Source organism: Hibiscus syriacus, unplaced genomic scaffold (genome assembly GCF_006381635.1).
Source record: "Hibiscus syriacus cultivar Baekdansim isolate YM2019G1 unplaced genomic scaffold, ASM638163v2 tig00002841_pilon, whole genome shotgun sequence".
Lineage (NCBI taxonomy): Eukaryota > Viridiplantae > Streptophyta > Magnoliopsida > Malvales > Malvaceae > Hibiscus > Hibiscus syriacus.
The window spans coordinates 1129625-1156204 of NW_024061948.1; the positions used below are offsets into that span (position 1 = coordinate 1129625).

Below are 26580 nucleotides of genomic sequence, written 5' to 3' on the forward strand. Positions count from 1 at the left end.
ATCCACCAAAAAGGTCCATTGTTGTTTTAGACCATTTAAATTGAATATATTGTCAAAATGAAAAACGTCTGCTGGAAAATCTTCAGCTCCCACTCTTCTTTTTAGCCTATAGGTTGATCGCTATTAAAGTGGTTGACAATAATTTTAATATTTCTTTTATAGTTGCATTAAAAAACAAGTAATTATTAATTTATAATATCTAATTGATAGTTTTAAATTTTATATTTTAAGAATGTTTTTAAAATTTTTACCTAATGTCTTGGGCTGTATATGTGTGTGTCTGTGTTTTTTTTTTGGGGGGGGGGGGTAAATATAGTTAATCGAAACATATCAATATTGGTATACGTAAAATGTCAAAAGGAAAATCATAATTATTTTTTTGAATTAATGGTTTTGGAAAACATAATCTTATATTCTCCTACTATTCTTGTTCCGTGGACTTGTATCGGTAAACTATGTATTTAGTTATTAAATTCGTGTGGTTTCATTTAGTTAATTCAGTTATTTTTTTTAAATGATACTTAATATTACGTTTTTGTTTCATTTAATTACTCGTCCGATTTTAAGTAGTGAAACTTTAAAAAGAAGATTGTTCCTCCAATTTGAGATAATGAAATTTTGAAAAAGTTAACTGTTAATCCAACTTGAGGTAATAAATTTTTTGAAAATTAAACTACCCCTCACTTGAGGCAATGAAACTTTTGAAAATTAAATTACTCCTCTATCTTAAGACAAAAAAGCTTTTGAAAAAAACACTGTTTATTAGAGTTTTAGACAGGTTCGGCGTATCTCATGTAAAATAATGCATTCATCTTAAATGCACCATAACCCTCTCCTGGAATCTCTTCATTCTTAAAAAATATACATGCATCTTCATCTATATGATTCGAAATGAACTTGTCTTTATTGATTGGTGATTATTTTATATCTTTTGATAACTTGAATGATAATTTATAACAGTTTATACTTGAATGACTCAAATAAAAAGTAGTCAATAATATAGGGCTATCCAAGTAGTTTACCCATAATTTTAATCCCAACTAACTTGATAAGTCTGTAAATCCGACTTGGATAACTCCTCCCCCCTCCCCCCTCTCTTACAGGCTTACTTTCTCTCCCATTTTCTTCCTACCCAAACAGCAAAGGGAAAATAAAGAAATTATAGAAAGGCAATGCATTCCATTTCAGCTCTACCTTTCTCTCAACCTACCTCACTTCCTACAACTAATTACGCTTTTCATTCCCATGCCAATCTCCGCTTCTGCGGACTCAGAAGGCAACCTTCCGGCTTTTCATTTTCAACTCACTCCGCTTCTACACGACTTCTACTCTCCACTCCTGCTCGTGGACATTCCAACAAGATCTCTGCTTCATCCGGCAACAATGGAACTCCTCCTAAATCATTTGATTATGACTTGATTATAATCGGCGCCGGCGTCGGTGGCCATGGAGCTGCATTGCATGCTGTCGAGAAGGTCTTTTCTATTTTCTTTAATTTTACTCCGTTTATTTAATGCTATATAGTTTTTTCTTCTAGCTGAAACTGAATGTCTGCATGTTTTCCCCTCAGTTTTGACGCTATCTAGCTCTATCTTTTAGCTGTAACTAAATATGTTTTTTGTTTTTTTCCCCACTCAATTTTGACGCTATTTAGCTGGAACTGAGAAGTCTTTTTTTCGCTCTAATTTGACGCTCTTTAGCTTTATCGTTTAGCTGAAACTGAAATCTGTGTTTTTTCACTCAGTGTTGACGCTATTTAGCTCTATCATTTAAATGAAACTGAATTTCTTTTATGTTTTTTTTCACTCCTTTTGACGATATTTAGCTCGATCTTTTGTTTTACCACTCAATTATTTCGCTTTATCTTTTAGCTAAAAGCCTGAAACTTACTCGGTCTCTCTGATTTTTTCCTGGTTGTTTAGTAGAACTTCTTAGGAAATGTAATTATTAAAAAAGAAACCTCTGTAATTATTCAGTTGTTGATTTGTTTTTCCTGGTTTAAGTGAAGATCACTGGTGCATTAATCGTGGATTGCGGCCCCACCCCCCTTTTTTTTTTATAGAGAAATTAGTACTTATAGTTCGATTCCTGCTTTAATTTTTCTTCTGATGCTTTGCTAGTGCAGGGTTTGAAAACTGCTATCATTGAAGGAGATGTCGTGGGAGGAACCTGTGTTAACCGAGGTTGTGTTCCTTCGAAAGCTCTCCTGGCTGTCAGCGGTAGAATGCGTGAACTTCAAAATGAGCATCACATGAAAGCTTTGGGTTTGCAGGTAATTTTTTTTTATAAAAGTTGAGGTCTCATTAAAAACCCCTTCATAATTGATTATTTCCAAGAAGTAAGGAGCAACTAACGGAAGGAGGAAAAGAGTACCTCATTTTATTGATATAAAATTCATACAACAATAAGCCTTCACATTACAATAGATAAGACTATCCCCTAAAAAAGCCAAAAAAAAACATCTCAATAAAACTACCCAGTCAACCAACCCCTTCTTTAGCTGACTTATCAGCCTCCCAATTACAACCCCTAGGAATTAACTTCACTATCAACGCCCTAGACAATACAAAAAACTCAATATCCTTTATTAGAATACTAAAATACACAGGGGCAGAAGAAGGCGACTGGATCCATTCCACAGCTTTTTTGCTGTCACTTTCCAGAATCAATCTCCCTTTACTAGACCAAACCGACGAAAAGAAAATTTCATTTGCTTTCTTAATTGCCTTCAATTCTGCCAATGGAGGAGGGCCAGATCCAACACTTTCTGAAAACGACGCTAGAGTGGAACCATTTGAATCTTTAAGAATTCCCCCAATGCCACCAACCAACCCATCCTTTGTGACAGCACCATCAACATTGAATTTGTAGTAATCCGTAGGTGGAGGAAGCCATTTCTGTACTGCCCTACTCTTTACCTTTGAGCACTTAACAACACCGTCTGCTAAAGTAGGATCAGCCATTAACAAGTCAATGGATATCGAAACTTGAGGAAACTTGGCAAGAAACCACTTCGCTAATCTAAATCTTACAATGAAGAAGAGAGAAGACCTGTCGAGAACTTTTTTCTCGAAAACAATTGAATTCCTATGATTCCAAATAGACCAAAGAACCACACTCGGAATAAATTTCCAGATCACCGAATTTGCCATCAAATCAGGCCAAGAACTAATGAAGGATGGAAGATCAGAAGGCAAAGTTGTACAGATATCCCAAAACCTGAAAAACTTATTCCAAATCTCACTAGTTACTGAACAGAAAATAAACAGATGCTGGGCAGACTCTTCTTGCTGATTACATAACGGGCAAAGATCCCCATCAGATAAGGGAACCCCCATTTTCTTTAGCTCTGATTTCACAGCCAATTTTTGATGAGTTACTTGCCAAAGAAAAGTTTCAACTCTAGGAGGAACCAACCCCAACCATACATGATTTTTTCAAATAGGGTTTTCCAGATGATCCTTATCTAGAGTCTTTCTGCAGGATTTCACCGAAAACAACCCATCACCATTCCCAGACCACGATAGAAAATCATCAACTGCCTTGGATAACTGTATGTTATTCAATTTAATCATTAGCTCCAACCATTGTTCCAATTCCCAGTCACACAAATTTCTTCTAGTTTGAATATTCCAAGACCAGCCTAGGGTTTGCAGGTAATAGGATTCAATTGTTATGGTTTTATTTTAGACTTAGGCTGAGACACACATATTCTATATTACTCGGACTTGGGTCCGAGGGTGGGTATGTGTAGGACACAGGTATTATCAGATTTTTTATTCTTTTATGTTTTTTCCATGTATTGGAAGGATCCTTCTTTGGAGGTCATGTCATCATATCCATGTGTTTGGCACAGGTACTTCAAGAAAAATGAAGAGAAGGAGCAACATACCTCATCATTACTTCGAAATATATCACTATTTTCATTTAAACTGACATTTTTGTGCTTTTAACCAGAAAAACAAAATGTTGTTAGTCTCTTAATTTTAATGTGCAGTCTATCAGTTAGCCAGACCATGTTTTCCATCTGTTATCCTCTGATTATTTCCTTCTTTGCTGTTCTTCTGTGTTACATATGGTAGGTATCTGCTGCTGGATATGATAGACAGGCAGTTGCTGACCATGCAAATAATCTTGCTTCAAAAATTCGAAGCAATTTAACTAAATGAAGGCACTTGGAGTAGATATATTAACTGGTTTTGGTACTATTTTGGTAAGCTAACTTGCACTTTGTAACAAAATTCAGTCTGATTTTTTTGTTCTCAAGTATCCTTATTTTTCTGTATGTGTATTTAGGGTCCCCAAAAAGTGAAATATGGAAAGGTTGGCTTTACTGACACCATTGTAACTGCAAAAGATATCATCATTGCTACTGGTTCCGTCCCTTTTGTTCCCAAGGGCATTGAAGTTGATGGTATAATTTATTCCTTTGAAGTCTTACTTATTCCATTAATGATTTGATAGAAGTAATCTGGGTGTTTAAGGCAGCACTGGCATTTGATAGTATTGCTACCCATGATAACTCTTTTGTTCTGTCTTCATCCTCTTTTTTTATTTTAATCCCTGGTTGGGGAAACTTGCATGAGATTTTTGGATGGTCATATGTTATGTAACAGGTAATACATGCATCAGTTCAACCAAGTGAAAAGTGGAAACAAAAGTTTGGATAAAAGTTTCCTAGTTATTCAAGTGCAGCTGAACCAATGGGAATTTTGCATAGAAACTAGAAATCTCATCCAAGTCTTTCATAGATTTTTTGGGGATTGATCCCACGGTTAGATTTAATTAACAAATAACTGAAATGTGTCATCCAGAAACCTAGCAGAAATTTCCTTCAAGAGAATAAGTCTTGGAATTTAGCAATTATAGAAGGATGCATGGCTTGCATAGCTGTAATGTTCTGTGTTGTTATTATTCTATTTTCTTTTTTTTCTAATTATTATCATAAACTGCAGGGAAGACTGTTATCACTAGCGACCATGCCCTGAAATTGGAGTTTGTTCCTGATTGGGTTGCAATTGTTGGAAGTGGTTATATTGGTCTTGAATTTAGTGATGTATGCACTGCACTTGGCAGTGAGGTGATAACTCATTCTTTTCTTTTTCTACCTTGTCAATTTTGTGAAATGAATGTAGGAATCTTTCTTTGAGGATCAAGAGACTGTAAATTTACCTTTTGTTTCAGATTAAAAGTTTCTTTTACCTGAAATCTATATGTACTTGAGTTGAAGATTGCATTGAAGTTATGCTTTTCAAGATTAATCTATGCTGTCTTTGAAACTCCAAGCTGGGAGGATCTATGCTCTTTGGTGACTGCTATTGTATACCAGATGACTGCAAGCAAACTTAGACCATACAAAGCATGCCCATATTATAGATACATTCTCCTTGATCCAATTCATGAATGAATAAGTTACCATTTACCACAGGGATAGATGTCAGTCACTGAAATCTCTATTTTCCTTTTATTAATGTTTTATCGCTGGTACAAAATTATTGCACAACTTAAATGCCCTCTAGTTTTTATTCCAACGCAACAATGCTTATGAGGTTTATGCAGGTTACTTTTATTGAAGCTCTAGATCAACTTATGCCTGGATTTGATCCTGAGATTAGTAAGTTGGCCCAAAGGGTGCTGATCAACCCAAGGAAAATTGATTATCATACTGGAGTGTTTGCAACCAAGGTAATCTACTATTTAGATCTGTGTACATTCCGGTTCTCTGTTCGATAAGTGGTTATTGATTTTCATTGGTGTTATTTATAAATCACTCCGGCAAGGGATGGAAAACCGGTCATTATTGAGCTTATCGATGCCAAGACTAAGGAACACAAAGACACCTTGGAGGTATCTGCATAATGTTTTTTTATTTTTTTATGGGAATTTTTTAATCTCCCAATGCTCTTTTGGTATTTACGGCAGTCTATTTCTTTCTAGACGCTGTTATCATGTACTGAAATTGCTATCATACGATTCTTTTCCTGATCCCAAATCTGTCCTTTCTATCTTCTATATGCTTTTTGTCAGTTGCAACCTCTGCTTTATCGCAGTCAATGGTATCCCTTTTTTTTATCCAGGTAGATGCAGCCTTAATTGCTACTGGAAGGGCTCCATTCACTAATGGTCTTGGTTTGGAGAATGTATGTCTTCTTCATGAATACTGTTGGATTATATATGATGGTGCATTAAAAGGAAATGGATCAAAACATTCATATTCCTTTTTATCAGATTAATGTAGTGACACAAAGGGGTTTCGTTCCTGTTGATGAGACAATGCGTGTGATTGATGCAAATGGAAATCTGGTTAGTTGTAAACTTTTTTCTGACATATATTTTACCCATATTGACTTCAAACAAACACTAATCTGTTAAGTTTGAATGATGCTTGCTCACGCAGCAAGTGCACAAGGAATTTCTGGTACTGCTAACTTATTCTTTGCTCAATTGTAACTGATAGTTTTTGTTTAGAACCATTTCATCTTTGCTTAAATATCTTGATTCAGTCGTCGAGCAAGTCACTGGAAGAGATCATGTGCTTAATCACCTCAGCGTCCCAGCAGCTTGCTTCACTCATCCTGAAATAAGTATGGTTGGTTTGACAGAGGTGAATACAGATTTGCAAACATCTCAATATCTGATCTATTATCAAGTTTAAATTGGTTCAAACTTTCTGATGTAGCCTTATATATATATACAAAATACAAAGCTTTTCTTCAAAAATGGTATTCTTATGGCGTAAAAATCTGAAAATTTGACAATGCTCTAACTTCACAGCCTCAAGCAAGAGACAAAGCTGAGAAGGAAGGGTTCGAAGTAAGCGTTGCCAAAACAAGTTTCAAGGCTAACACAAAGGCACTGGCAGAAAATGAAGGCGAGGGACTTGCTAAGGTTATTTATCTTGAAACCTGTCTCAGTAAAGATATTACAAGAAGATAATTTTCATTTTTTTTCACAAAAGTTGTTTCCTGATTTTCACAAAAATGCTGGAAACAAATATTTATCAGTTCTAAAAGAATATCTAATTGAAGCTTATACCTTATATGGTGCCGAATTCTTGAAATAAAATTATTAAGGAGAGAAATTTTATTTCTTTGATAGAGCAAGAACAGATGTTGATGGACTATGGTATCTCTATATCCTTTTGTTTGCTTTTTATTTTTCTTATTCGAACTTCGTCTCGAGCCATTGATATAGTTGCTAAGCTCTAGGTACGATTCTTCCATGCAGTTGATTTACAACCAGGACAATGGAGAGATTCTTGGAGTTCATATATTCGGCTTGCACACAGCCGACCTCATCCACGAGGCATCAAATGCCATGGCTTTAGGAACATGAATCCAGGTGAGTCTTCAGTGTGAAAACCAAAATATTTTTGGTTCAGGAATCGTTTCCTGGATACTCGGCGAAGCTTTTAAATTGTAAATATTTAGAGTTCTTGTTTGTGCCATTTAGGATATCAAATTTGCAGTTCATGCCCATCCAACATTGTCGGAAGTTCTCGATGAACTATTCAAATCAGCAAAGGTGAGTTTTGAATCCTTCTTATAATTCTCTCAAGAGTTATGATCTTTACCTCGACATTTTGTAATCAAGAACTCAAAGGCATAAACCATGTGATTTGGGAAAACTTTTGACATTTTATAATCTGTCGTATACGAGTGGTTGACATGAGAACTTAGTAAAAAGTAAAGAGTCGGAGCAGCATGGTGCATAAATATTTGCCTTACTCCGAATCAGAAACACAACGAATTCCTCGACACATTATTTGATTTTATTGCTTAACCAGGTTAAAGCCCCTGCATCTACCAGCAGCCCAGTAAGTGAGCCAGTTTCCGCGTAAAAGCTTCTCAACACACCCCGGACAGAAGCCGTGTAATTCTTTTAAGAACTTTGATTGCATTAGGGACTATCGAGGAACCTTTTTTCTCCCGATGACGGACATCTACACAGCAGCTAAATTGCTAGAGGTCTAGGAGGAAGTTACTCATGTTGATAGTAGTTGTGCTTGTCTTTTACAGCTTTGTGTCTTATTGTTAATACAGATTATTGCGTACATAATTTATTTCTTGCAAGCTCGTATTCCTCCTTGAAATAATATTAAGTATTAGGGCGTAAAAGGGTAAAATGGTCACAGTGAGGAAACAAATCGTTGTTAAGTTATTTGTCAATGGTGTTGATTGTTTCCATCTCGAAAGCTTGTTCTTTCAAGGGGTAAAACAGTAAAATGGCTAAATAAGTTTTGTATTTGTTAAGTGTGCATTTAAAAGACTTTGATGTTATCAAAGTATTATATTGAACAGAACTGATAATACGATGTTATCAAAGTATTTATGTTTAAATTTTAGTGGGAACCAAAACGATAAAGATGTAGAAATATGTATAGAAGAACATGTTCTCCTCTCAAATGATTGTTTCAAGTATCTAGGATCTATGATACATAAAGATAGGGGTATAGAGGATGATGTTACACACCATATAAAGACAGATGGCAAAAGTGGAGGGCTACTACTGGAGTTTATTGTTATTGTAAAGTATTATATTTAAGATTATTATATGTAATATTATATTTCATAATTATATTGTTAAAAAGTATAATATTGAACCGAACTGATAATATGATGTTATCAAATAGTGTAAAAAATCGATTATATGTGGACAATTTCACATCTAATCATATTATTTTGGTAATGTTAAACTTTTAACTAGGGATGCTTATTAATCGAATCGATTGCGAATTGAGTAGTGTTTGTCTTAACTAAAAAAACTATTCAACTCAACTATTTCATTAAACTCAATAAAATTTTACTTGACTAGTGTTTGTTAAAAATATAACTATTAAGTTCATCAAAAATTTACCTTTATATATCTATATATATAAAATTTAATATAAACATAAATTTAAAAAACACGTAGTTTAAATATCTATTTTTCAATTAAACCTTAATTTTTTTAATAAAAAAAAGATAAAGAAAACTAATCATTAAATAATAGAAGTCGTGAGTACAAGAGAATTTATCCGAAACCCAACCAAGGCAAACCTAGGACAGATCCATTCAGCATTTTAGGCTAGCCTTTGATATATACATATATATAACCCAACCCACCAGCATCACTTAGGGGTGTTTGGTTCAAGGATTATGGGATTCCCATGGGATGAGAATCCCACATTCCCATGTTTGGTTGGCCGGAAATCTCATTCCCGATAATGTTTTATTACAAATAATATATTTTTTTAGGTATATTACCGGGAATGTCATTACCTCCCTTCCCTTAAGTATTGTAACATTACCGACGTTTTAGACTAAAATGCTCTTAAATTTTTATTTTTTTTCAAAAATATTATTCTTCTATCATTGAATAATAAAAATTCTACGAAGGTTAAATTACAAATTTATCTTTAAATTATTTTAGATTTATAAAAAAAAATCTATAATTAAAATTTTATATGAAGTTCAGAAATTAAAATTTTTTTACCCTTTCATTAAATATTTTTTTATATTTTTAATTTTGTAAAAAAAATTATATAAATATTATGAATTTAATTTTTTAAAGAAAATATATAAATATTTTACAATTTGTAATATTATACAAATATATAATAAGGACAATTTGGTCAAATATACATTCCAATAATCTTTTATTCTTTTAACCAAATACGGTAATCTTACATTCCTGCTAAACTAACCAAACACAAAATACAACATTCCCAGTAATCCTATTTCCTGGTAATCTTTTATTCCTACTGGTAATCTTACATTCCGTGAACCAAACACACCCTTAAAGGATTAGCTGTTCATAAAGTTTGTTTTTTGATATTTTAAAATTATTATACATGAAGCAACCTTGCACCTACATCAACCCTAATATCAGTGGCCATAAAAATCATAAATCCTTTACTCTAAACCAAGGTTTTCAACTACTAACTAAACGTCTGATCATAACCCGAACAAAAACAGTGTCAGACCCGTAGTAGCTTACCTCAAATTGAAGGTTACCGGTTGACATCGGTTGCATATACAAACTAGGCTGCCTAGAGATGTGATTGTTCCTGAATCTTGATGTTTTCAAGCATCCTTGCAGGAAGAAGGGTCGAGGAGGCTTTGATATTCCAACTGCCAAAACAGAGTTTTCCATGTAAATTGATGAATAAAATCGAATTAACATCTGCTGGATTTCGGGGCTATCACTTACCAGTGCTAAATCATGAGCCAACTTCATTTGCCGGTAGTCTTGTTGTGCTTTCTTTGACCGGAACATAGCTTGAACACGTACAACAGCTTTCTCAACACGTTGTTCAGCTTGTTTTCGGCTGGTTCTGAAGAAATCCTCTTCCGTGTCACTTTCCGCCCTTTGCTCTGGAACTGCATCAACTGGGTTAACTTGCAGTCCACGCAAACCTTTTCTTTTTAATCGCCATCGCAGAAGTGCTTTCTCAAGCACACCAACCGACCAGACAATCTTACGGTACTGCCTCCTTGTTAGTAGGCCCCGGAAAGCTGCCTGCATTAAATTTCCAAGCAATCTCTATTCTGAGCAATCCTCGCTTCCTCATACTTGAAGAATAAGCAAATAATGTTTTTTTCCTAATAATAAACCATCGAAAAGATGGAATCAGGGAAAATAATCTTCCACTAGCATGATATGACTTGAGTTAAAAAAAGTCTGTAGGAAAAAAATGGGAATAATTTTGATTCAAAAAAAGGGTACTATTATCATAAAATTGGACCTATTAAAGAGAAATCGTGCCTATTTACAGTCGCCAAAATTAAAAGAAACAAATAATTTGATTTTGATATATATATAATGCAATACTCATACCAATAGTATAGTAAGAAGAAAAGAGAGGATATTTACCTGGATTCTGACAGCATGGCGGCGCATATTAAGGAACTCTTTACGCATTTTCCAAGTACGGAACCTATATTGGATCCGGGCAGCCGCAGCCATCTGTCTTTTGGCCTCATAGTTGCGAAAGGCATGTTGAATCTTCAAAGCCGCAACTATATGACGTGCTTCATCCTCAGGAGTGGAAGACTCGATTATTTTAGTCCGGATTTTCAAGGAGTGTACCCTGAATGCATTCTGTATGCGTGCAGCCGCATCAGCAGCAGTCCTGTAAGCTGCTAAACTTTCCTTCAAATATAATTCATCTTCATTAAGGTTATCAGTGTTATCGGTGTTTGTAGTTTCTGTTCTACTGGTTTGTAGAGAGCCACTAGCATTTCCAGCTACAGCCATATCATTGAATTGTGCTACTAAAGCCTCTTCAGAAAGATAAGCAGCTAGACCCTCGTAACCCTTTGAAGATGCGAGATCAGCAGCTGTGCAACCATTTGGATTTTGGGTAGTGGGGTCTGTCACCAAATTTGGCTTTGCACCTGCAGATAAAAGAACAGCAACCATTTTTTCCCTGCATCGAGGATTTTCTGAAGTGAGATACAATTCGTATCTGATTCAAGATTGACAACTATATTAAAAGACCAAAGTTCAATTTTTGAACAAGAGCATACACTGGCAAAAAAAATAGACAAAAATAAGTTTACGAGGAGATAACACTATTCTGATGTTTTTTGATAGAAGTTGGAGGTCTCATTAAAAACTCCCTTCGTATTCGTTCATATACTAAAGGTATATTAACGAACATTGGAAGGAAGAAAAGAGTACCTCAAATTTTATTGATAATATTACCCGATACAAAAGACACCATGGAGTAACCTCACATGGTGATGTACACCTTTACAACAAAGACCTTAACTTCAAATGACCTCATCCAAAGCCACAGTCTAATCACCTTACTCCTAATTACACCACCCGCAGTAGGAATAAAACATCGCAACAGAACATGATACAAATTAAAAGCAACACCTACAACCGTAAAGACTAAAACAAAACCACAATTGAAGAGACAAGATCAATGAGACTCGTCTTCTTCAGGAGCCCAAGAGTTTGGTTTGAATGAAGGCTCTATCTCATGCACCATGACCTTGAAGAAGTTGTCACCAACCTTCAATTGCACCAACGCATCAATTCTCGAATCAGCCTTTGTGAGGACTTGAATTTTTGCCCGATCAAAGATTGATGGAGAATGACAACTTTCGTCGATAGCTAGTAATAAACCCCACTTCTCAGCAATGTTCTTGAAAGTATCCCAATTCCATGCGTGAAAAGGAACACCCTCGCAAACTAATCATACTCGACGACACTCCATTACCAAACTTTCTGACCAAGCTTCGACTATGGAGAACCACTCTGCGAGAATCTTTGATTTATCGTTCTCCACACTTCTCAATGAAGCATTGTCTTTGAAAATCATTAAAATTGCATTACCAACAGCTCTCATTAAGGTGAAGCCAGTGAGGCCCTTCGCTTGCATTTGTCTAGCGAGATGACCAATTTTGACAAAGTCCTTGCACCACCCCACTAGACAATTGCTCAACACCTGAAGTTTTTCTTTATCTATAACACCTTCAACTTTATAAAGATTCTTCCTCGAATCATCTTCCAACCCGGACTTGCGAAGAACACTTGTCGAGAACTTCCTCCAATAGGAATGTCGAGGTTTAAATTTAACGAAAGAAACACCAATTTTGCTGCCGTCGATACGAGAGCCATTCATATTTGAGATCGCTCACCCCATTCAAATTCCTTTTTTTAGGAATGAAGGCATCCATAACTCGACCGTGTGTACCAAATATATATCCAAGTCTCTTCCAATGGATCTTCTCCGGAAGGTTCTCAATGAATAACGAGACGCATCCATTACTATACCCATTCCTACCGTTTATATGACCTTCATTCTGCCTGTTTTGAAATCCGTTTCTTCTCCGTCTCGCTACTTCAGAAAATTTTTCGTTGGAATACCCCTTCTTGATTACATGGTGATCCGCTTCAGCAGCAGAAAGAACGAGTGTTGCCTCCACTAAAGAAAGCTTCTCCATCCTATAATTCCCACCTTGTGAAGGAGACATACCACTGTCATCAATCCTAACCACAGGAGGTTGACAGTCTAATGTTCCTTTAACAGCGCATTTTTCCAAGGAATTGGTTGATAGAGGATGTTCACCCGACCTCGCAGAAATTTCTCTTAAGTTTTGCTGATTATGGTGGGAAGGACAGTGCCTGTAGGTAGTGCCGTCGGACTCAACTATCCAACCAGCCTCCCGGGCCAAGGCTGCCAGAACAGCGTTCATATCAGAACGCACGGGAAGAGAGAAATCACCATATTGCCTCAAACCGGCCAGCAAACGTCTGGTGAAAGCACGCCTGTTCCGTTTCCGAAGCTTAGTCCTCTCCTTTTCAATTTCCCTCCCACGTTTTTCCTTACCGTAGTAGGAGAAACCATATCTGCTGTTGCTCCCAGAAGTTTCACCTGCCGCTCCTGATGCATCTCTAGTTCGCCTGGGCTGAGACGGGGGTTGAGGCTCCATGGAGAAATCTGGAAATGAACAGAAAGTTGGAGGAAAGGGTTTTTCCTAGCCGAACCAAATTTCTGGAAAATAAAGGATAAAAAAAACGATTCTCGACACAGGGTAGGAGGGTTCTGGACGCAAGACGACGCTGATTCTGGTGGAGAAACGATGGTGTGCACAGGCGGCGGAAAGCGGCGAAAAATGGCAGTGGGCTTCTTGAAGATCTGCGTTGATTGAAAGTCTCAAACGCAAATCTAAGGCCAGATTTGAAATCAAAGATAACCGGCGATCTTCACAGGAAAATATCGGCGTCAAACGGTGGTCGGAGTGTGGCGGCGGACGGCTGACAGCGGCGGCGTGAGGCGGCTGACGACTGGTACCGAAGAAGAGAATAATAATCAAAAGCGCCTAGGCTCGTGGAAATTTGAAATTTGAAACACCTAGGTTAGAGAGAAGCTGGAGCTTCTCTCACTATCACGTGACGCCCCAAATTTAAAACAAAAAAATTACTATTCTGATGTTCAACACCATTAAATTTCATCATAGTCCGAAAGAAAGGAACAAAGAATTAATTAAAGCATTCTAGTTTCCAAAAAAGTTGACTTAATATGCAGCAAGCACATAAATATTAAGAATCACGCAAAAAGAACTTACCTCCCATAATATGCTGCCCAATGAAGAGCTGTCCATCCATGTTTATCGCGAAAATCCAGTGATAAGCCAGACCATGAAAATAGATATATAGCCCAAGTATAACCAAGAATGGCACATAAATGAAGCACTCCTAGACCTTCAGTATCAAATTCTGTTGTTTTACAGCCTTCAATTATTCTTTCCAACAGCAAGTCCTTGAGCCGATTCTTTAAAGCGATTTCAAACAAACCATCTTTTGCTTGCGTAAACGAAGCTCGATTTTCTTCAATTGACTTGAGCAAATATGTCCAACTATTGGATATGCTGCTAGTCTTCTGGGAAAAACTCTTAGCCTCCTTCAAGGTATTCGGTGAAACTCTACTCGATAAAATATTAAGATTCTTGGAAGTAGAGAAGAGCAAATAAGCAAGCCTCATCTGCAACCGGAATTCCTCCCACATGGACTCATCTTTTGCAGGAACTAATGGGTCGGGTGATAAAGGAGCACGATACTCAAAACTAAGAACTTGGCTGGTGGGTTTATGGCCATCAAGACTCATATACAGGTTCACTAGTCCTGGGGAATGTTGTGATAACACACAACGATAAACCCCAGCTTGGATACTTTCTGCCGGGTAGCATATGTCACCACATACACAAAACAAATTGAACTTAGCAAGATGTTGATAAGCTTGATGAAAGACTCCAGTGACTAAAATCTGCAAATCAAAATATAAACAATTGTTATTCAAATGGATACTTTTCTAGCATTAATTCTATGCTGATAAGGTAGGGGGTATTTCTAAAACCCCACAGAGAGAGGGAGAGAACTTTTTAAAGAAACACCTTTGTCTTTTCAGTTGAATAGGCCCATGCATGTGAGACTTCAGTTATGCTAAATATTTGCTCAGGAGAGGGGAAAGAATCTTGAACAGATGAAACTGATGATTCTTGCAAAGAGTCACCTACTGAAACTGGAGACTCGGTCATAGTGTAGTTCATCCACTTTCCAAAACTGTCCTGACTTTGTAAACCATCATTGATCAAAAGGTCCAATGATTCACCAGTCCCTATGGCAATAGTGTCTTTCCGCAGCACATTAGGATTTAATTGGCTACTCGATATCGGATTACAAACATTCACCGGAGGGTTGAGGTAAGCATTGTTACTCTGAGCACTTGGCTCAACAAAATTAACAAGCATAGAAATTTCTGTTGATACATTATGGCCTTGAGTGTTGAAGTATGCTTTTTTACCCTGCAAAAATGAAGCATTGGTCATCAACCAATAGTGCAGCCAAATACAAAAATAAAAAGGAGAATGTTCAAGTGTCTTCATAATATAAATATGGAAAAGTCGATCTAAAAAGTGGTTAAACACACAAAAATAAGGAAAGAATATCAAGACACCCTACCAGATGTTTCCACACATGTAAAACCCATATATATAGTTGGGAAGAGAAAATATATGTATAGAGAAGTGCAGCATAAATCATAAATGCGAAGGATCAAGGAACTCTTAAAAATTAGTTCAGGAGTCTATATGTCCACAGTCCACTTCCCAACTTCCGCGCAACATGCAAGAAATCTTTAGGCAATAACAGCATGGAATCTTATTTAATAAGATAAGATAAAATGAGAAACAATAAACTCTATTAGCCTGCAAAGATATTTCAAACAAGTTTTCATTAAGATGAAAGAGAACTAATAAAATATATTTTCAAAGAACATCATCTCTACTTTAAGAAGGATATAGAAATCTAAGGACTTGAGAGCTATGAAGTTGTTCTGCTCACATCATTTGAGAAGCCATTTCCTGCTGTTTGATTCAATTGCTCAAAGTAAGAATTCTTATCTGCAATCAAAGTAAATAAGTAAATAATTTAGCAATTAAATAAGGGTATCGTTTAAACAAGAAAACAATTTGTTACCTCTTTTAGATACAGCTGAGTCATTACTATCATTTGCTATCAGAAGCTCATCCCATTCAAGTGTATTAATCTCGTGAAGCCTCCTTTCATGATTTTTGACATCAACACTATTATTGGGTTCTGTTGGATGGAAATCAATAAGAACATGATGTATTTATGTATAGAAAAATGCATGATAACAAAGTTAAGCTGACAAGTTGTTGGCATAATTCAACATCAATATCACCGAGAGGTCCTTTCTCACCTTCATAATACGCATTACCAACTCCAGAATCAAACTCTTCCATAACATTCAATGGAGTAAACTGGTCAGTTAATGAACTGGAATTTGAATTCCCAGGTGTTGCTGGAGAACCCTGTGACTATACCAAATCAACAAAAGGCTGGTCAATAACTGCTTTAAAGGCATACAAAAAGTAAAAGAATTCTTCTGTCAGGAGACAGTGCCCCCAACTTTTCAGTTTTTATTATTTTAACACCAACCTCTTGTGTTTCACGATAATGAACAAGAACAATGTGTTCTAGAGACCTGAAAAAAAATATTATAATAGGTGGTTAAGCTACTCATGATCAGTCTATTAAGATACACTGAAACATGACACAGAGAGGGAGTAAACTTTCATGATTTATTTTTCAAACCATACAATGTGGGGAAAAGATAGGCAAGGTAAAGTTATACGTCTAAGTTACATACTTGTCAAGCAGCCAGTAACACCTACGCACAAAGGTTGGGTTTTCTTGGCCATGTGCATAATATACATGAATCCTTTCTTCATTACCAACCTGAAATGTAAAATGAAATACAATTTTCTCAAAATACTTACATTTTGGCCAGTCAAAGAACAAATAACATAAATTCCTAGGGAGGGGGGATAAAATGGATTTCATAAATTTACTGCGAGGAGATTAAATTTAAAAAGAAAAGATGCAAGCAAAGAAATAGATGTATCAATGAGAGGGTTCCATACAAATGAAATTAATCTTTCAAACCATGAAGAAAAATTGCTGATATAACAGTGTAATACATAGAATAATCTTTAGGGAATAGGGATAAAACAAATTTCAGTCCTTGAACTTGGAAACTTTTCTCAACGTGGTCCCTGAACTTTTTTTCTCCACATTGGTCCTTGAACTTGAATTATTGGCCCATTTTTAGTCCTTTGATGATGTGGCAGATTAACGAAGTGACACTTCATCAAACTAAAACGGATAAAGTTGCCAAGTCCACAGACTAATGTGGACCAAAATAAAGTTCAGGGACTAAGTTGGAAAAATTGTCAAGTTCAAAGACTAATGTGGACCAAGATAAAGTTCAGGGACTAAGCTGGGAAAACTGCCAAGTTCGAGGACTAAAAGTTGCTTTATCCCTAATCTTTAATGCACAAAGAAAACACTGCAGCATGTTTGAGGTGAATGAAACTAGAAGAATCTTACGATCTTTCCCACATTATTATTTTTTTGATAGAAATAGGAGGCCACATTATCTTTCCCACATTATGTTATGTATATTTATAAACATGCTATACAAGTAAAAGAAAAAAAAGGCCAATAACACTAAAAAATTGAATCTCAATATCCAGAGGAATGCTGTTATTCACTAAGCTAACTAACAAATTGTCCCATTTATAGTGCCTTATAGTACAAGAAAATCTCACTTTTAAGTGTTCATGAGCTTCTTTAACGGTCTTCCCGTCTTTTTTCTTTTTCCAGTTATGGCCATCTTTTCGGAAATTTCGGAGCATCTTTCGGTCAAAAAATACAACAGTACCACCTACAACATCGAGAATAAAATTAGTTATTCTATAAGTACAGTAGTACACTTCTTCGTAGTTTAGTACTTTAGAAGTTACACGGGAGGTAATTTCCTAAAGTTATAACAAAAATAACAATAATAATAGTTTTGTAAAGCCATAAGTAATGCAACTGAACATTCTCTTGCAAAATGCTGACTTTTGGTGATATAGTAATACTGCATCAGATTAAACAAATTAGACTTTTTGCTAATAATGAATAGTAATGAAACACAAATAGCAATAAGATCAATAACACAAAGCCTAACTTCGCAGAAACTAAAATAACTGGCAGCATGAACTTAAAAAGTGGTAAAGCTAGGTCATTTATTTCTTTAAGTAGACCTTTCAGCAATTATAACATGGATAAGATTGTTGCTTCATAGAAATCGAGAAAAAATAAAAATGGGTGACTAATTATCATGAGAAGTTACTTTTGGGCAGCTTCACTGGCTTCACGTAGATTGGGAAATATTTGTGGTTGCAAAGTATAGCATGAATTTCATTTGGACGTAGCCATCTAGACTTGGCCTCTTCCATCATATTTTGAACATCCAAATCTGTCGACCAAACAAAAAGACAATAGAAACTAAAATTAGCAAAAGAAGGGCATACGCTTAACTATGATATGAAGCATGATCTAACCAATTATTAGAACAAAATTTAACAGTACATGAAGCTTAAAGTAACTTCATTAGAATGATTATGAAATTGTTGTTATATCTGAATTTGTTTTTGAAACATATAGCCACTTCTCCAACTTTCAATTAGTAAGTGAGCGATCAAACAAGTTTAGTACATATTACATAACAAAATTAAGTAACAATTTTTAATACTAGATTCATAATCACTAAAAACTGTTTGATATATTATTCATTTCATAATTATAACCTTCTTATCATATCTTTTAATACAAATGATAATTTAGATCCCTTTTCAAAGAAATAAAATTGATTGAACATATTCTGCTCATAAGTAATAGTATGTCTATCAAATTGACAACTTTAATTATAAAAAAATGTATAAGATAAATTACTCCGTCCAAGTACAATACCTGCCAATGAACGGAAACCGTGAATCTCGGAGCCGACGAGTGGGCTCGAACTGCCATCGTCCATCGCCGGAATCAAACTCCCGGAAGAGACACTTTTCGCAGCTTTTTCCACACTGAAAGATAAAAAAAATCAATATCAAAAAGTTAAACGCGTATGAGAACGAGATTATTGAAAGGAAATATAATAAAAAGGATCAATAAATTTAAAAAATAAGAAGAGGAAACCTAACCCGAAACCTGAATCGAGGGCTGCTTTCGGAGCTTTTAAAATGGAAAGTCTGACGAAAATGAAGCCGAAGAAAGAAAGCTGATCAGAATATTATAAAAATATGGCAAAAGCCTTTTTTTTCTATTATTTTACTGTAAAAAATTTTGGAAGCTTTTGGGTCGCTGATTAGGTTTTCTTTTTTCTTTTTCTTTTTTAACTATTTTATTTGTTTTTATATATGTTTCTTTCTTTTAATTTTTTTCTTAAATATATTATTTTAATTAAATACCATAATATACCTCATGAAGATGGACGAAAGAGTATCCTAAGACAATGTCTCCTTGAATTTTTAAATTTTATATAATTTAAATGTTTTTTTATCAATATATTATTTAATTTAAGTTGGAAGGATTTGACTTGCTCGAATTAAACGTGTCTTCTTCAGTTGCTCAGGAATATTTTGATAAATGAAGGATCGTTGTGGGTGACATGTGTGAAGTCGTATGTTGTTAAGGGGGTTGATGTTTGGAAATTTGAGTCGAGAGCTTGGGTTAGCTGGAGCCCAAGGAAGATGTTCTCTCTTAGGGAGGTTGTGAGGCCATTGTTTGAAGCTGCTGGCTCGGCCCCGGTTCGGACACGGTGGTTCTGGCAAGAGTTGCGGGTCAAAAACGATAAGATTCCATGGCAGAAGTTGGTATGATTCCCCTTTCATATACCTTGACATGTTGTTATTGCTTGGCTAGCATTGCTAGATTGTTTGGTCACAAATGATAGACTCCATCACATGGGTATGGTGATTGAGGGTGTTTGTGTTTTATGGATGGATGAAGAGGAGAGCAGAAACCACCTTTTCTTTGAGTTTGTTTTCTCGGTTGGCATTTGAGGAGTGTGTTGTCTTGGTGGGAGGGTATTCGACATTGATTCAGGATTGAGAGAGCGAATTGCAGTGGGAACTTGCGCAGTGAAAGGGTAAAGCCACTTCTACTTTTCTGCTCAAGGTTTCGTGGAATGCTTTTATATATTTTATTTGAGAAGAAAGGAATAGGAGATGTTTTGGTAATTCGATTAGAAGAGGAAGTTATAGCGTAACAGTCTTAATATATGGTTAATGAAATACGATTTTCATTTTATTTTTTTTTAATAAATCCGATAAAAATTTAGCTAAAACATTATTATTTCTACAGATTTTTTTATTATTAGTGCTTTACCTAGCTTGATAATATATCCGGTAAAATACTACCTAAAACATTATTTTTTCTACCGGATATATTATCAAATCCTGTAAAATGTCTAATAATAACAAAATCGATAGAAATAATAATGTTTCCGATAATTTTTTATCAATTTTATTAAAAAATAATAATAAAATCGATAATAACTTTCCTTAATTATATATTAAAATGTCGCACGTGAAAATTTCCCAATTAGAAGTGAGGCTGCGTTCCTTGGGTGTATCAAGGAGATTGTACAGGTGAAGCTCGTTAGAAATAATAGGACTGTATAGAAAAAGATTATAGGAATTCGATTGGTTGTTGTAGTTTGTAGATATTTGTAGCAAGCAGCTTTTGCATACATTTTATTCAAAAGAAAATTGTGCATCTAACATAAAATTTTGCATCTGTCTTTATTTAAAGATAGACATAAATTAGGTTAGACCAATTGGTCATACTCAAGTATTATGTCTCTCTATTCTTCACACGGTTCAATTTAAGGAAGATTTCATCTAACCTGAAGCTTAATCTGATTTTTAAATGATTATTTATTTTTACTCAAAAAGTTGTAACCAAATTAATAACATTATTGTAACACCCCCAACCCGTATCCGACCCGGATACGAGTCCGAAGTGTCACATTGACTTTTCAAACCTTGACTCTTAAGAAAAATCCCGGGAAATTTAAAACTTTATTTAAAACAAAATACAGACTTTATCAGAGTGCTCGTACTTAATGACTTATTACATGCCAACACTTTATACATAACCAAAAACATACTTTGTCAAATATTTCTGATCTGATCTTTTGGTAAGGAAAACTGACCTGTCTTGCTCCGCATCTCTCCTTACTCTTCTCGAAACCTACGTGTGAAACAATCACACGCTAAGTCGAAGACTTAGTGAGGCATAACAACTTAATGCACTTTAAAACCTATATTGATACATGCATGTTCTGTTCTATCATGTTACAGCAACTTCATGCATTTTTCATATCGTATAAAATCATATCAGATTAATTGCAGTAAATACATGCATACACATAGTTCATCATTAACGTTTATCATATAATCACATACTATTTCAATCAAACACTATACACACACAACATCATTTCTATAGCATTTATCATACCACTAACTTATATTTGTTCATATTTCTGGATTAGCCCATGTATATATGTGAGAACTATCGATATGTGAGTCTATAGAGGTTGTGCACTATGCTGTTACCACAGCTCGTATAAATGCACCGAAGTGCCCCGTAGAATTGCACCGAAGTGCCCGTAGAATTGCACCGAAGTGCCCGTAGAATTGCACCGTAGTGCCATATAATGATGTCCATAAGGACCACGTAGAATTCCTTAAGAATCATATACATATGCTAGGGATCAAGTATGTGTCTTTCGAGACTTCACACATGTTCCAAAGAATATACATATGTCCTAAAGAACCGAATAGACCCTCGACTCTTGGCATGCCAACTATACCCCTAGCTCTCATGACACATAACATGGCCGTTATCATTTATTTCATTTCAAATATTCACATAAAATTGTAATTCACTTTCACATATCACGTATCACATAGCTTCTTTTCATATGATCACATAGTCCCGTAGTTCACTTGCACGTAGATCATTTCCATATAATTCACATGTCACATATGTCATGTTTTCATATAATTTCTATCATTTCTCACCCAATCACCTTTATTCATATAAACATACTTATCATATCTTGTTCATATAAGATCATATACTTCATATAATATATCGAAACACCTAGAACACTTTCACGTAGCTTATAGTCATAAGTCTTATCTCATAACCTATACTTGTTTTCACATATATATATTTCATAACATTTATACCATCACATAATTCCTTTAACATACATAACATATCATGTAACATTATAATAGCAATACTTATAAGTCATATTGCTTATATCTTAATCTTATGCCTTCTCTTAAACATATATATATATATATATTCACATGTTCATGTAATTCACCATTTCATCACATAATTGTGTATTCATATAACTCATTTCATTTCATTTCATATCTATCTATATATATCTATATCCTCAAGATCATCCTAATATAAATCATATAGCACTCTTATATTTCGTATTCATCTAGGGCATACTTATAAACATATCTCACTTCTATTATTTCTATATATATAATCTAATTTGTTACTTAATTCAATTTCATATCACTCTTATAATCTTCTCATATAACTTCACAAATTTCTATCATTCAACCCCTGTGTTATAGTTTTATTTAAACCTATGAATCTTTCCCATCTAGCTTATCTTATACGTTCATCTTATCATTTATGTTCAAATCCCTAGTTAGTGTACTATTTTCACTTCATCCTATAGATCAATATTATCCAGCTTATTTCACTTATCATAATAATATAATTATATTTTACTATGATCACATAGTTTATATCTCATACTTTGCTTTCTCATGTTCACCTATATCATGTCATATGGCTCATATCTTTCTCATGCAGTCACATAGTTCAGTTTCACATATGTATATATATACATTATATAGCACATACTTCTCATAACATTACATTCAAAAGCATGTCAACACATATATTCATGCATACATACAATTCATGTCATTCATATACGTATAATCATATATTCATGCATTCTAACATAGGAAATAGACTTGTCACAAGTCTTGTTTCCATTTAGCACCATAAACTAACTAATATGCACTCACCTGGCCTCACTAGCCAATTCCAATCTCTTATCTTTCCCTTGATCGATCTTACTTGCCAAACGTTCCGGAATTGCTTTATGCGTAGAATCTACATAAATGTACATTTCGAGACCATCATTAGGTACCTACACCTTGTAATTGGATACTAGCAACTTAAACTAACTTATTAAACCCATATTCCCAATTTTCCTTTAGGGGGAATCGGTTCCCCCCTATGGGGGTATCGGTTCCCCCATGACATACTGGAAATTCTTGTTCGTTTGAAGGGGTATCGGTTCCCCTTGAATGGGTACCGATTCCCCTTGCCCAGAAATCATATTTTGAGCTCGAAAATCCTTCATTTTCAGCTCAACACATCATACTTCATTCCCTTTAATATTCCTAACTTTCATACACATACTTAAACTCATTTCTACTCCATAATCACTTCTTAAACTCAAAATCTATCTTCCATATAAGATTCAAAAATCATACCAAATTTTCAATGTGTTCTAATTCCCATTCTATCACTTCATATCTCTTAATTTAATCCTTGACAAGTCAAATTCAACTTCACAGTCTATTAACTCCTTCCATATCAAAAATTCACTTAAAAACTCATTTTTCTTAATTTCTCATAACTTGTTAATCTTTGAGGTTTAAGCCACTTAAAGCTTTCCTTAATCTTTCTTAATATCCCAAGAATCAAAACAAGCTTTAAAACGAAAGAATTAACCAACTAAAGACCCACTTACCTTATACCAAGCTTCACGGTTGAGAGGAGGAAGAAGACTGAAGAATGCTCTGGACTCTTCTTCCTCCGTGCTTATTACCCTTTAAAAAAATTATAAAAAAAATCTTTCTGGTCAAATGACCATAATACCCTTAATTTCCTTTAATAAATACCAAATAACCTTCAATATATATATATATATTCAAATAATCATTGAATTCTTTCATTCTTCTACTTTAGTCACCAAATTCTGAAACTTTACAATTTGGTCACTAACCCGGTATTGCGGATGTTACAAATCTCCCCTCCTTTTAAGAAAATTCGTCCTCGAATTTTTTTTTCACTGAACATCTTAGTAAGAACATATCTTCAAATGTTCTTATGTTGCTTCCTTTACTTATTCTTTCTTGTCATCATGAGAAACTTACTTTTCAATCCTTAAGTTCCAACTATCTTTTTTTTTCGTATATAGATTCCTCTTCTGTTGCTTATCATATAACCAATAGCATCAGTTCTTATCACTCAAAATCCTTAATCAATCAAATTCTTTATCACTCTTTAATTACCTTATAACCATACCAAACTTGTATTTCGTCATCATTTGACCAAAACGCAACTTTAAATCTTCTTCAATGTGATTAAATCTATACTTTAAGGAGTCAAACAATATTTTCACATCACTTTGTACACTTGTCTTATTTCTATATCAAAATTGTCCTCGGTACTTCCATAGTCATCGTATCTGATCCTTTAAATCAATCCCTTTCATTCCTTTATTCCTTATTCCTTATACATAAATCATATATTTCCTTTCATGTTCACATACTCTTGTCTTATTACTTATACTCATCTTTATGTACCAATCTTCATTGCATCCTCATTACTTTAATAACCCATTTCTTATACATAACTTCATTCTTTATCATTCTATACTTGTATTTTCTTCCTGAAGGTTCCATGCAAATACTTATCTCAGTTTCTACATCATAGCTATCTGCTCAGAGTATACAACCATATTCAAATTCACATCATAATCAATTAACTCAACTTTATCTTTTCCTTCAATCTTATTATTCTATCCCTTTTACTCTGACAGCTAGTCAATAATATATGTTCAATCTAGGGTACAAACCCTAATCAACCAACACATACATCCTGTCAAATCGAAATTATCTTAAAAATTCACTTACTCAACTTATCAATTTCACCTCTATTCTCATATATCCCGAAATTTCTTTTATTCATACTCAACATTCTGACTTCATGTGTCCTATAATCTGATTATCGATATACATATTCTCAAACACTTCTTATCAATCCTCAGCGTTATTTAAATATACCAATTCTTACTTCCTTTTCCTTTACTATACCACATTACTATGATCCAAATATGCAACTGTATCCAGATCCATTGCAGATCTGGTTATTATATCCTGAAAATATCTTATAATCTTATAATTCCAGTACATTTTTATCACATACTCTAGGTAGCCAATGCTAACTCTTTCCATCTTAACTGCAAACCCTTATCATAAACATACTCTTGTTTATGCGCAATATTATCACTTCGTTCCAAACTCATAAGCTCTGACATATACATCTTATACGCTTGTCACTAATGCACTTATCCTTGAGTTCTTCTATACGTAATCATCATGTCATTAGATCTTTTTAACATTCTTATGGTGACACCCGTTCACCATATTCTATCTTATTCACATAATAGCAAAACTACTCTACATCGTTTTTCCGATTCCAAACGATGAAAATTTTCTATCATTATTCAGATATGATTTCAGCTTTCGGAAATCAACTTTTGATCTTACTAGGCATTTCCTGAGGTGTCCGCTCTTCATCCTGCCTGGCCAGGGCAAGTGAATAGCTATCACCATCAAGAATATCACCTTTCACTTACTTCGAAATTATCACGATCGGATTTCTACTGTATTAAACTATTCTTATTTTATTAGCAAGACAACGTATTCCTTACACTATCATATCAGAAATTTTTCAATCTATGTTGGCATGTACACCTTTTATGACACTTTGGACTTCGGTTTATGCCGAGAATCGGCTAAACCATAGCTCTGATACCATTAAATGTAACACCCCCAACCCGTATCCGACCCGGATACGAGTCCGAAGTGTCACATTGACTTTTCAAACCTTGACTCTTAAGAAAAATCCCGGGAAATTTAAAACTTTATTTAAAAAAAAATACAGACTTTATCAGTGCTCGTACTTAATGACTTATTACATGCCAACACTTTATACATAACCAAAAACATACTTTGTCAAATATTTCTGATCTGATCTTTTGGTAAGGAAAACTGACATGTCTTGCTCCGCATCTCTCCTTACTCTTCTCGAAACCTACGTGTGAAACAATCACACGCTAAGTCGAAGACTTAGTGAGGCATAACAACTTAATGCACTTTAAAACCTATATTGATACATGCATGTTCTGTTCTATCATGTTACAGCAACTTCATGCATTTTTCATATCGTATAAAATCATATCAGATTAATTGCAGTAAATACATGCATACACATAGTTCATCATTAACAGTTTATCATATAATCACATACTATTTCAATCAAACACTATACACACACAACATCATATCATTTCTATAGCATTTATCATACCACTAACTTATATTTGTTCATATTTCTGGATTAGCCCATGTATATATGTGAGAAACTATCGATATGGAGTCTATAGAGTTGTGCACTATGCTGTTACCACAACTCGTATAAATGCACCGAAGTGCCCCGTAGAATTGCACCGAAGTGCCCGTAGAATTGCACCGAAGTGCCCGTAGAATTGCACCGTAGTGCCATATAATGATGTCCATAAGGACCACGTAGAATTCCTTAAGAATC

At 34.8% G+C, this 26580-nt stretch overlaps 1 protein-coding gene, 1 long non-coding RNA gene and 1 pseudogene across 4 annotated transcripts; 1 reads left to right on the forward strand and 2 right to left on the reverse strand.

Annotated features, from left to right (window-relative positions):
- The first annotated feature begins 1100 nt into the window (after positions 1-1100).
- On the forward strand, positions 1101-7863 carry LOC120159170 (annotated as a pseudogene).
- On the reverse strand, positions 7495-24498 carry LOC120159179. Its single transcript, XR_005519330.1, has 3 exons — positions 24488-24498; positions 20010-20016; positions 7495-7627 (listed from the first exon to the last, which is right to left on the reverse strand). It is a non-coding gene; the product is annotated as an uncharacterized LOC120159179 (long non-coding RNA).
- LOC120159149 (calmodulin-binding transcription activator 5-like) lies at positions 9712-19117 on the reverse strand. 3 transcript variants are annotated; one of them, XM_039169819.1, is made up of 14 exons: positions 19042-19117; positions 18817-18929; positions 18197-18322; positions 17628-17743; positions 16667-16755; positions 16456-16501; positions 16217-16328; positions 15973-16092; positions 15838-15896; positions 14889-15299; positions 14064-14761; positions 10855-11410; positions 10192-10500; positions 9712-10112 (listed from the first exon to the last, which is right to left on the reverse strand). In XM_039169819.1, the coding sequence occupies exons 2-14, from the start codon at positions 18878-18880 to the stop codon at positions 10065-10067; spliced, it is 2754 nt and encodes a 917-aa protein (XP_039025750.1). In that variant the 5' UTR covers positions 18881-18929; positions 19042-19117; the 3' UTR covers positions 9712-10064. The 3 variants fall into 3 exon arrangements, with proteins under 3 accessions (XP_039025750.1, XP_039025736.1, XP_039025743.1); XM_039169805.1 differs by having other exon boundaries at positions 16217-16334; positions 19042-19116; XM_039169812.1 differs by having other exon boundaries at positions 16217-16334; positions 19047-19108.
- Positions 24499-26580: the final 2082 nt, after the last annotated feature.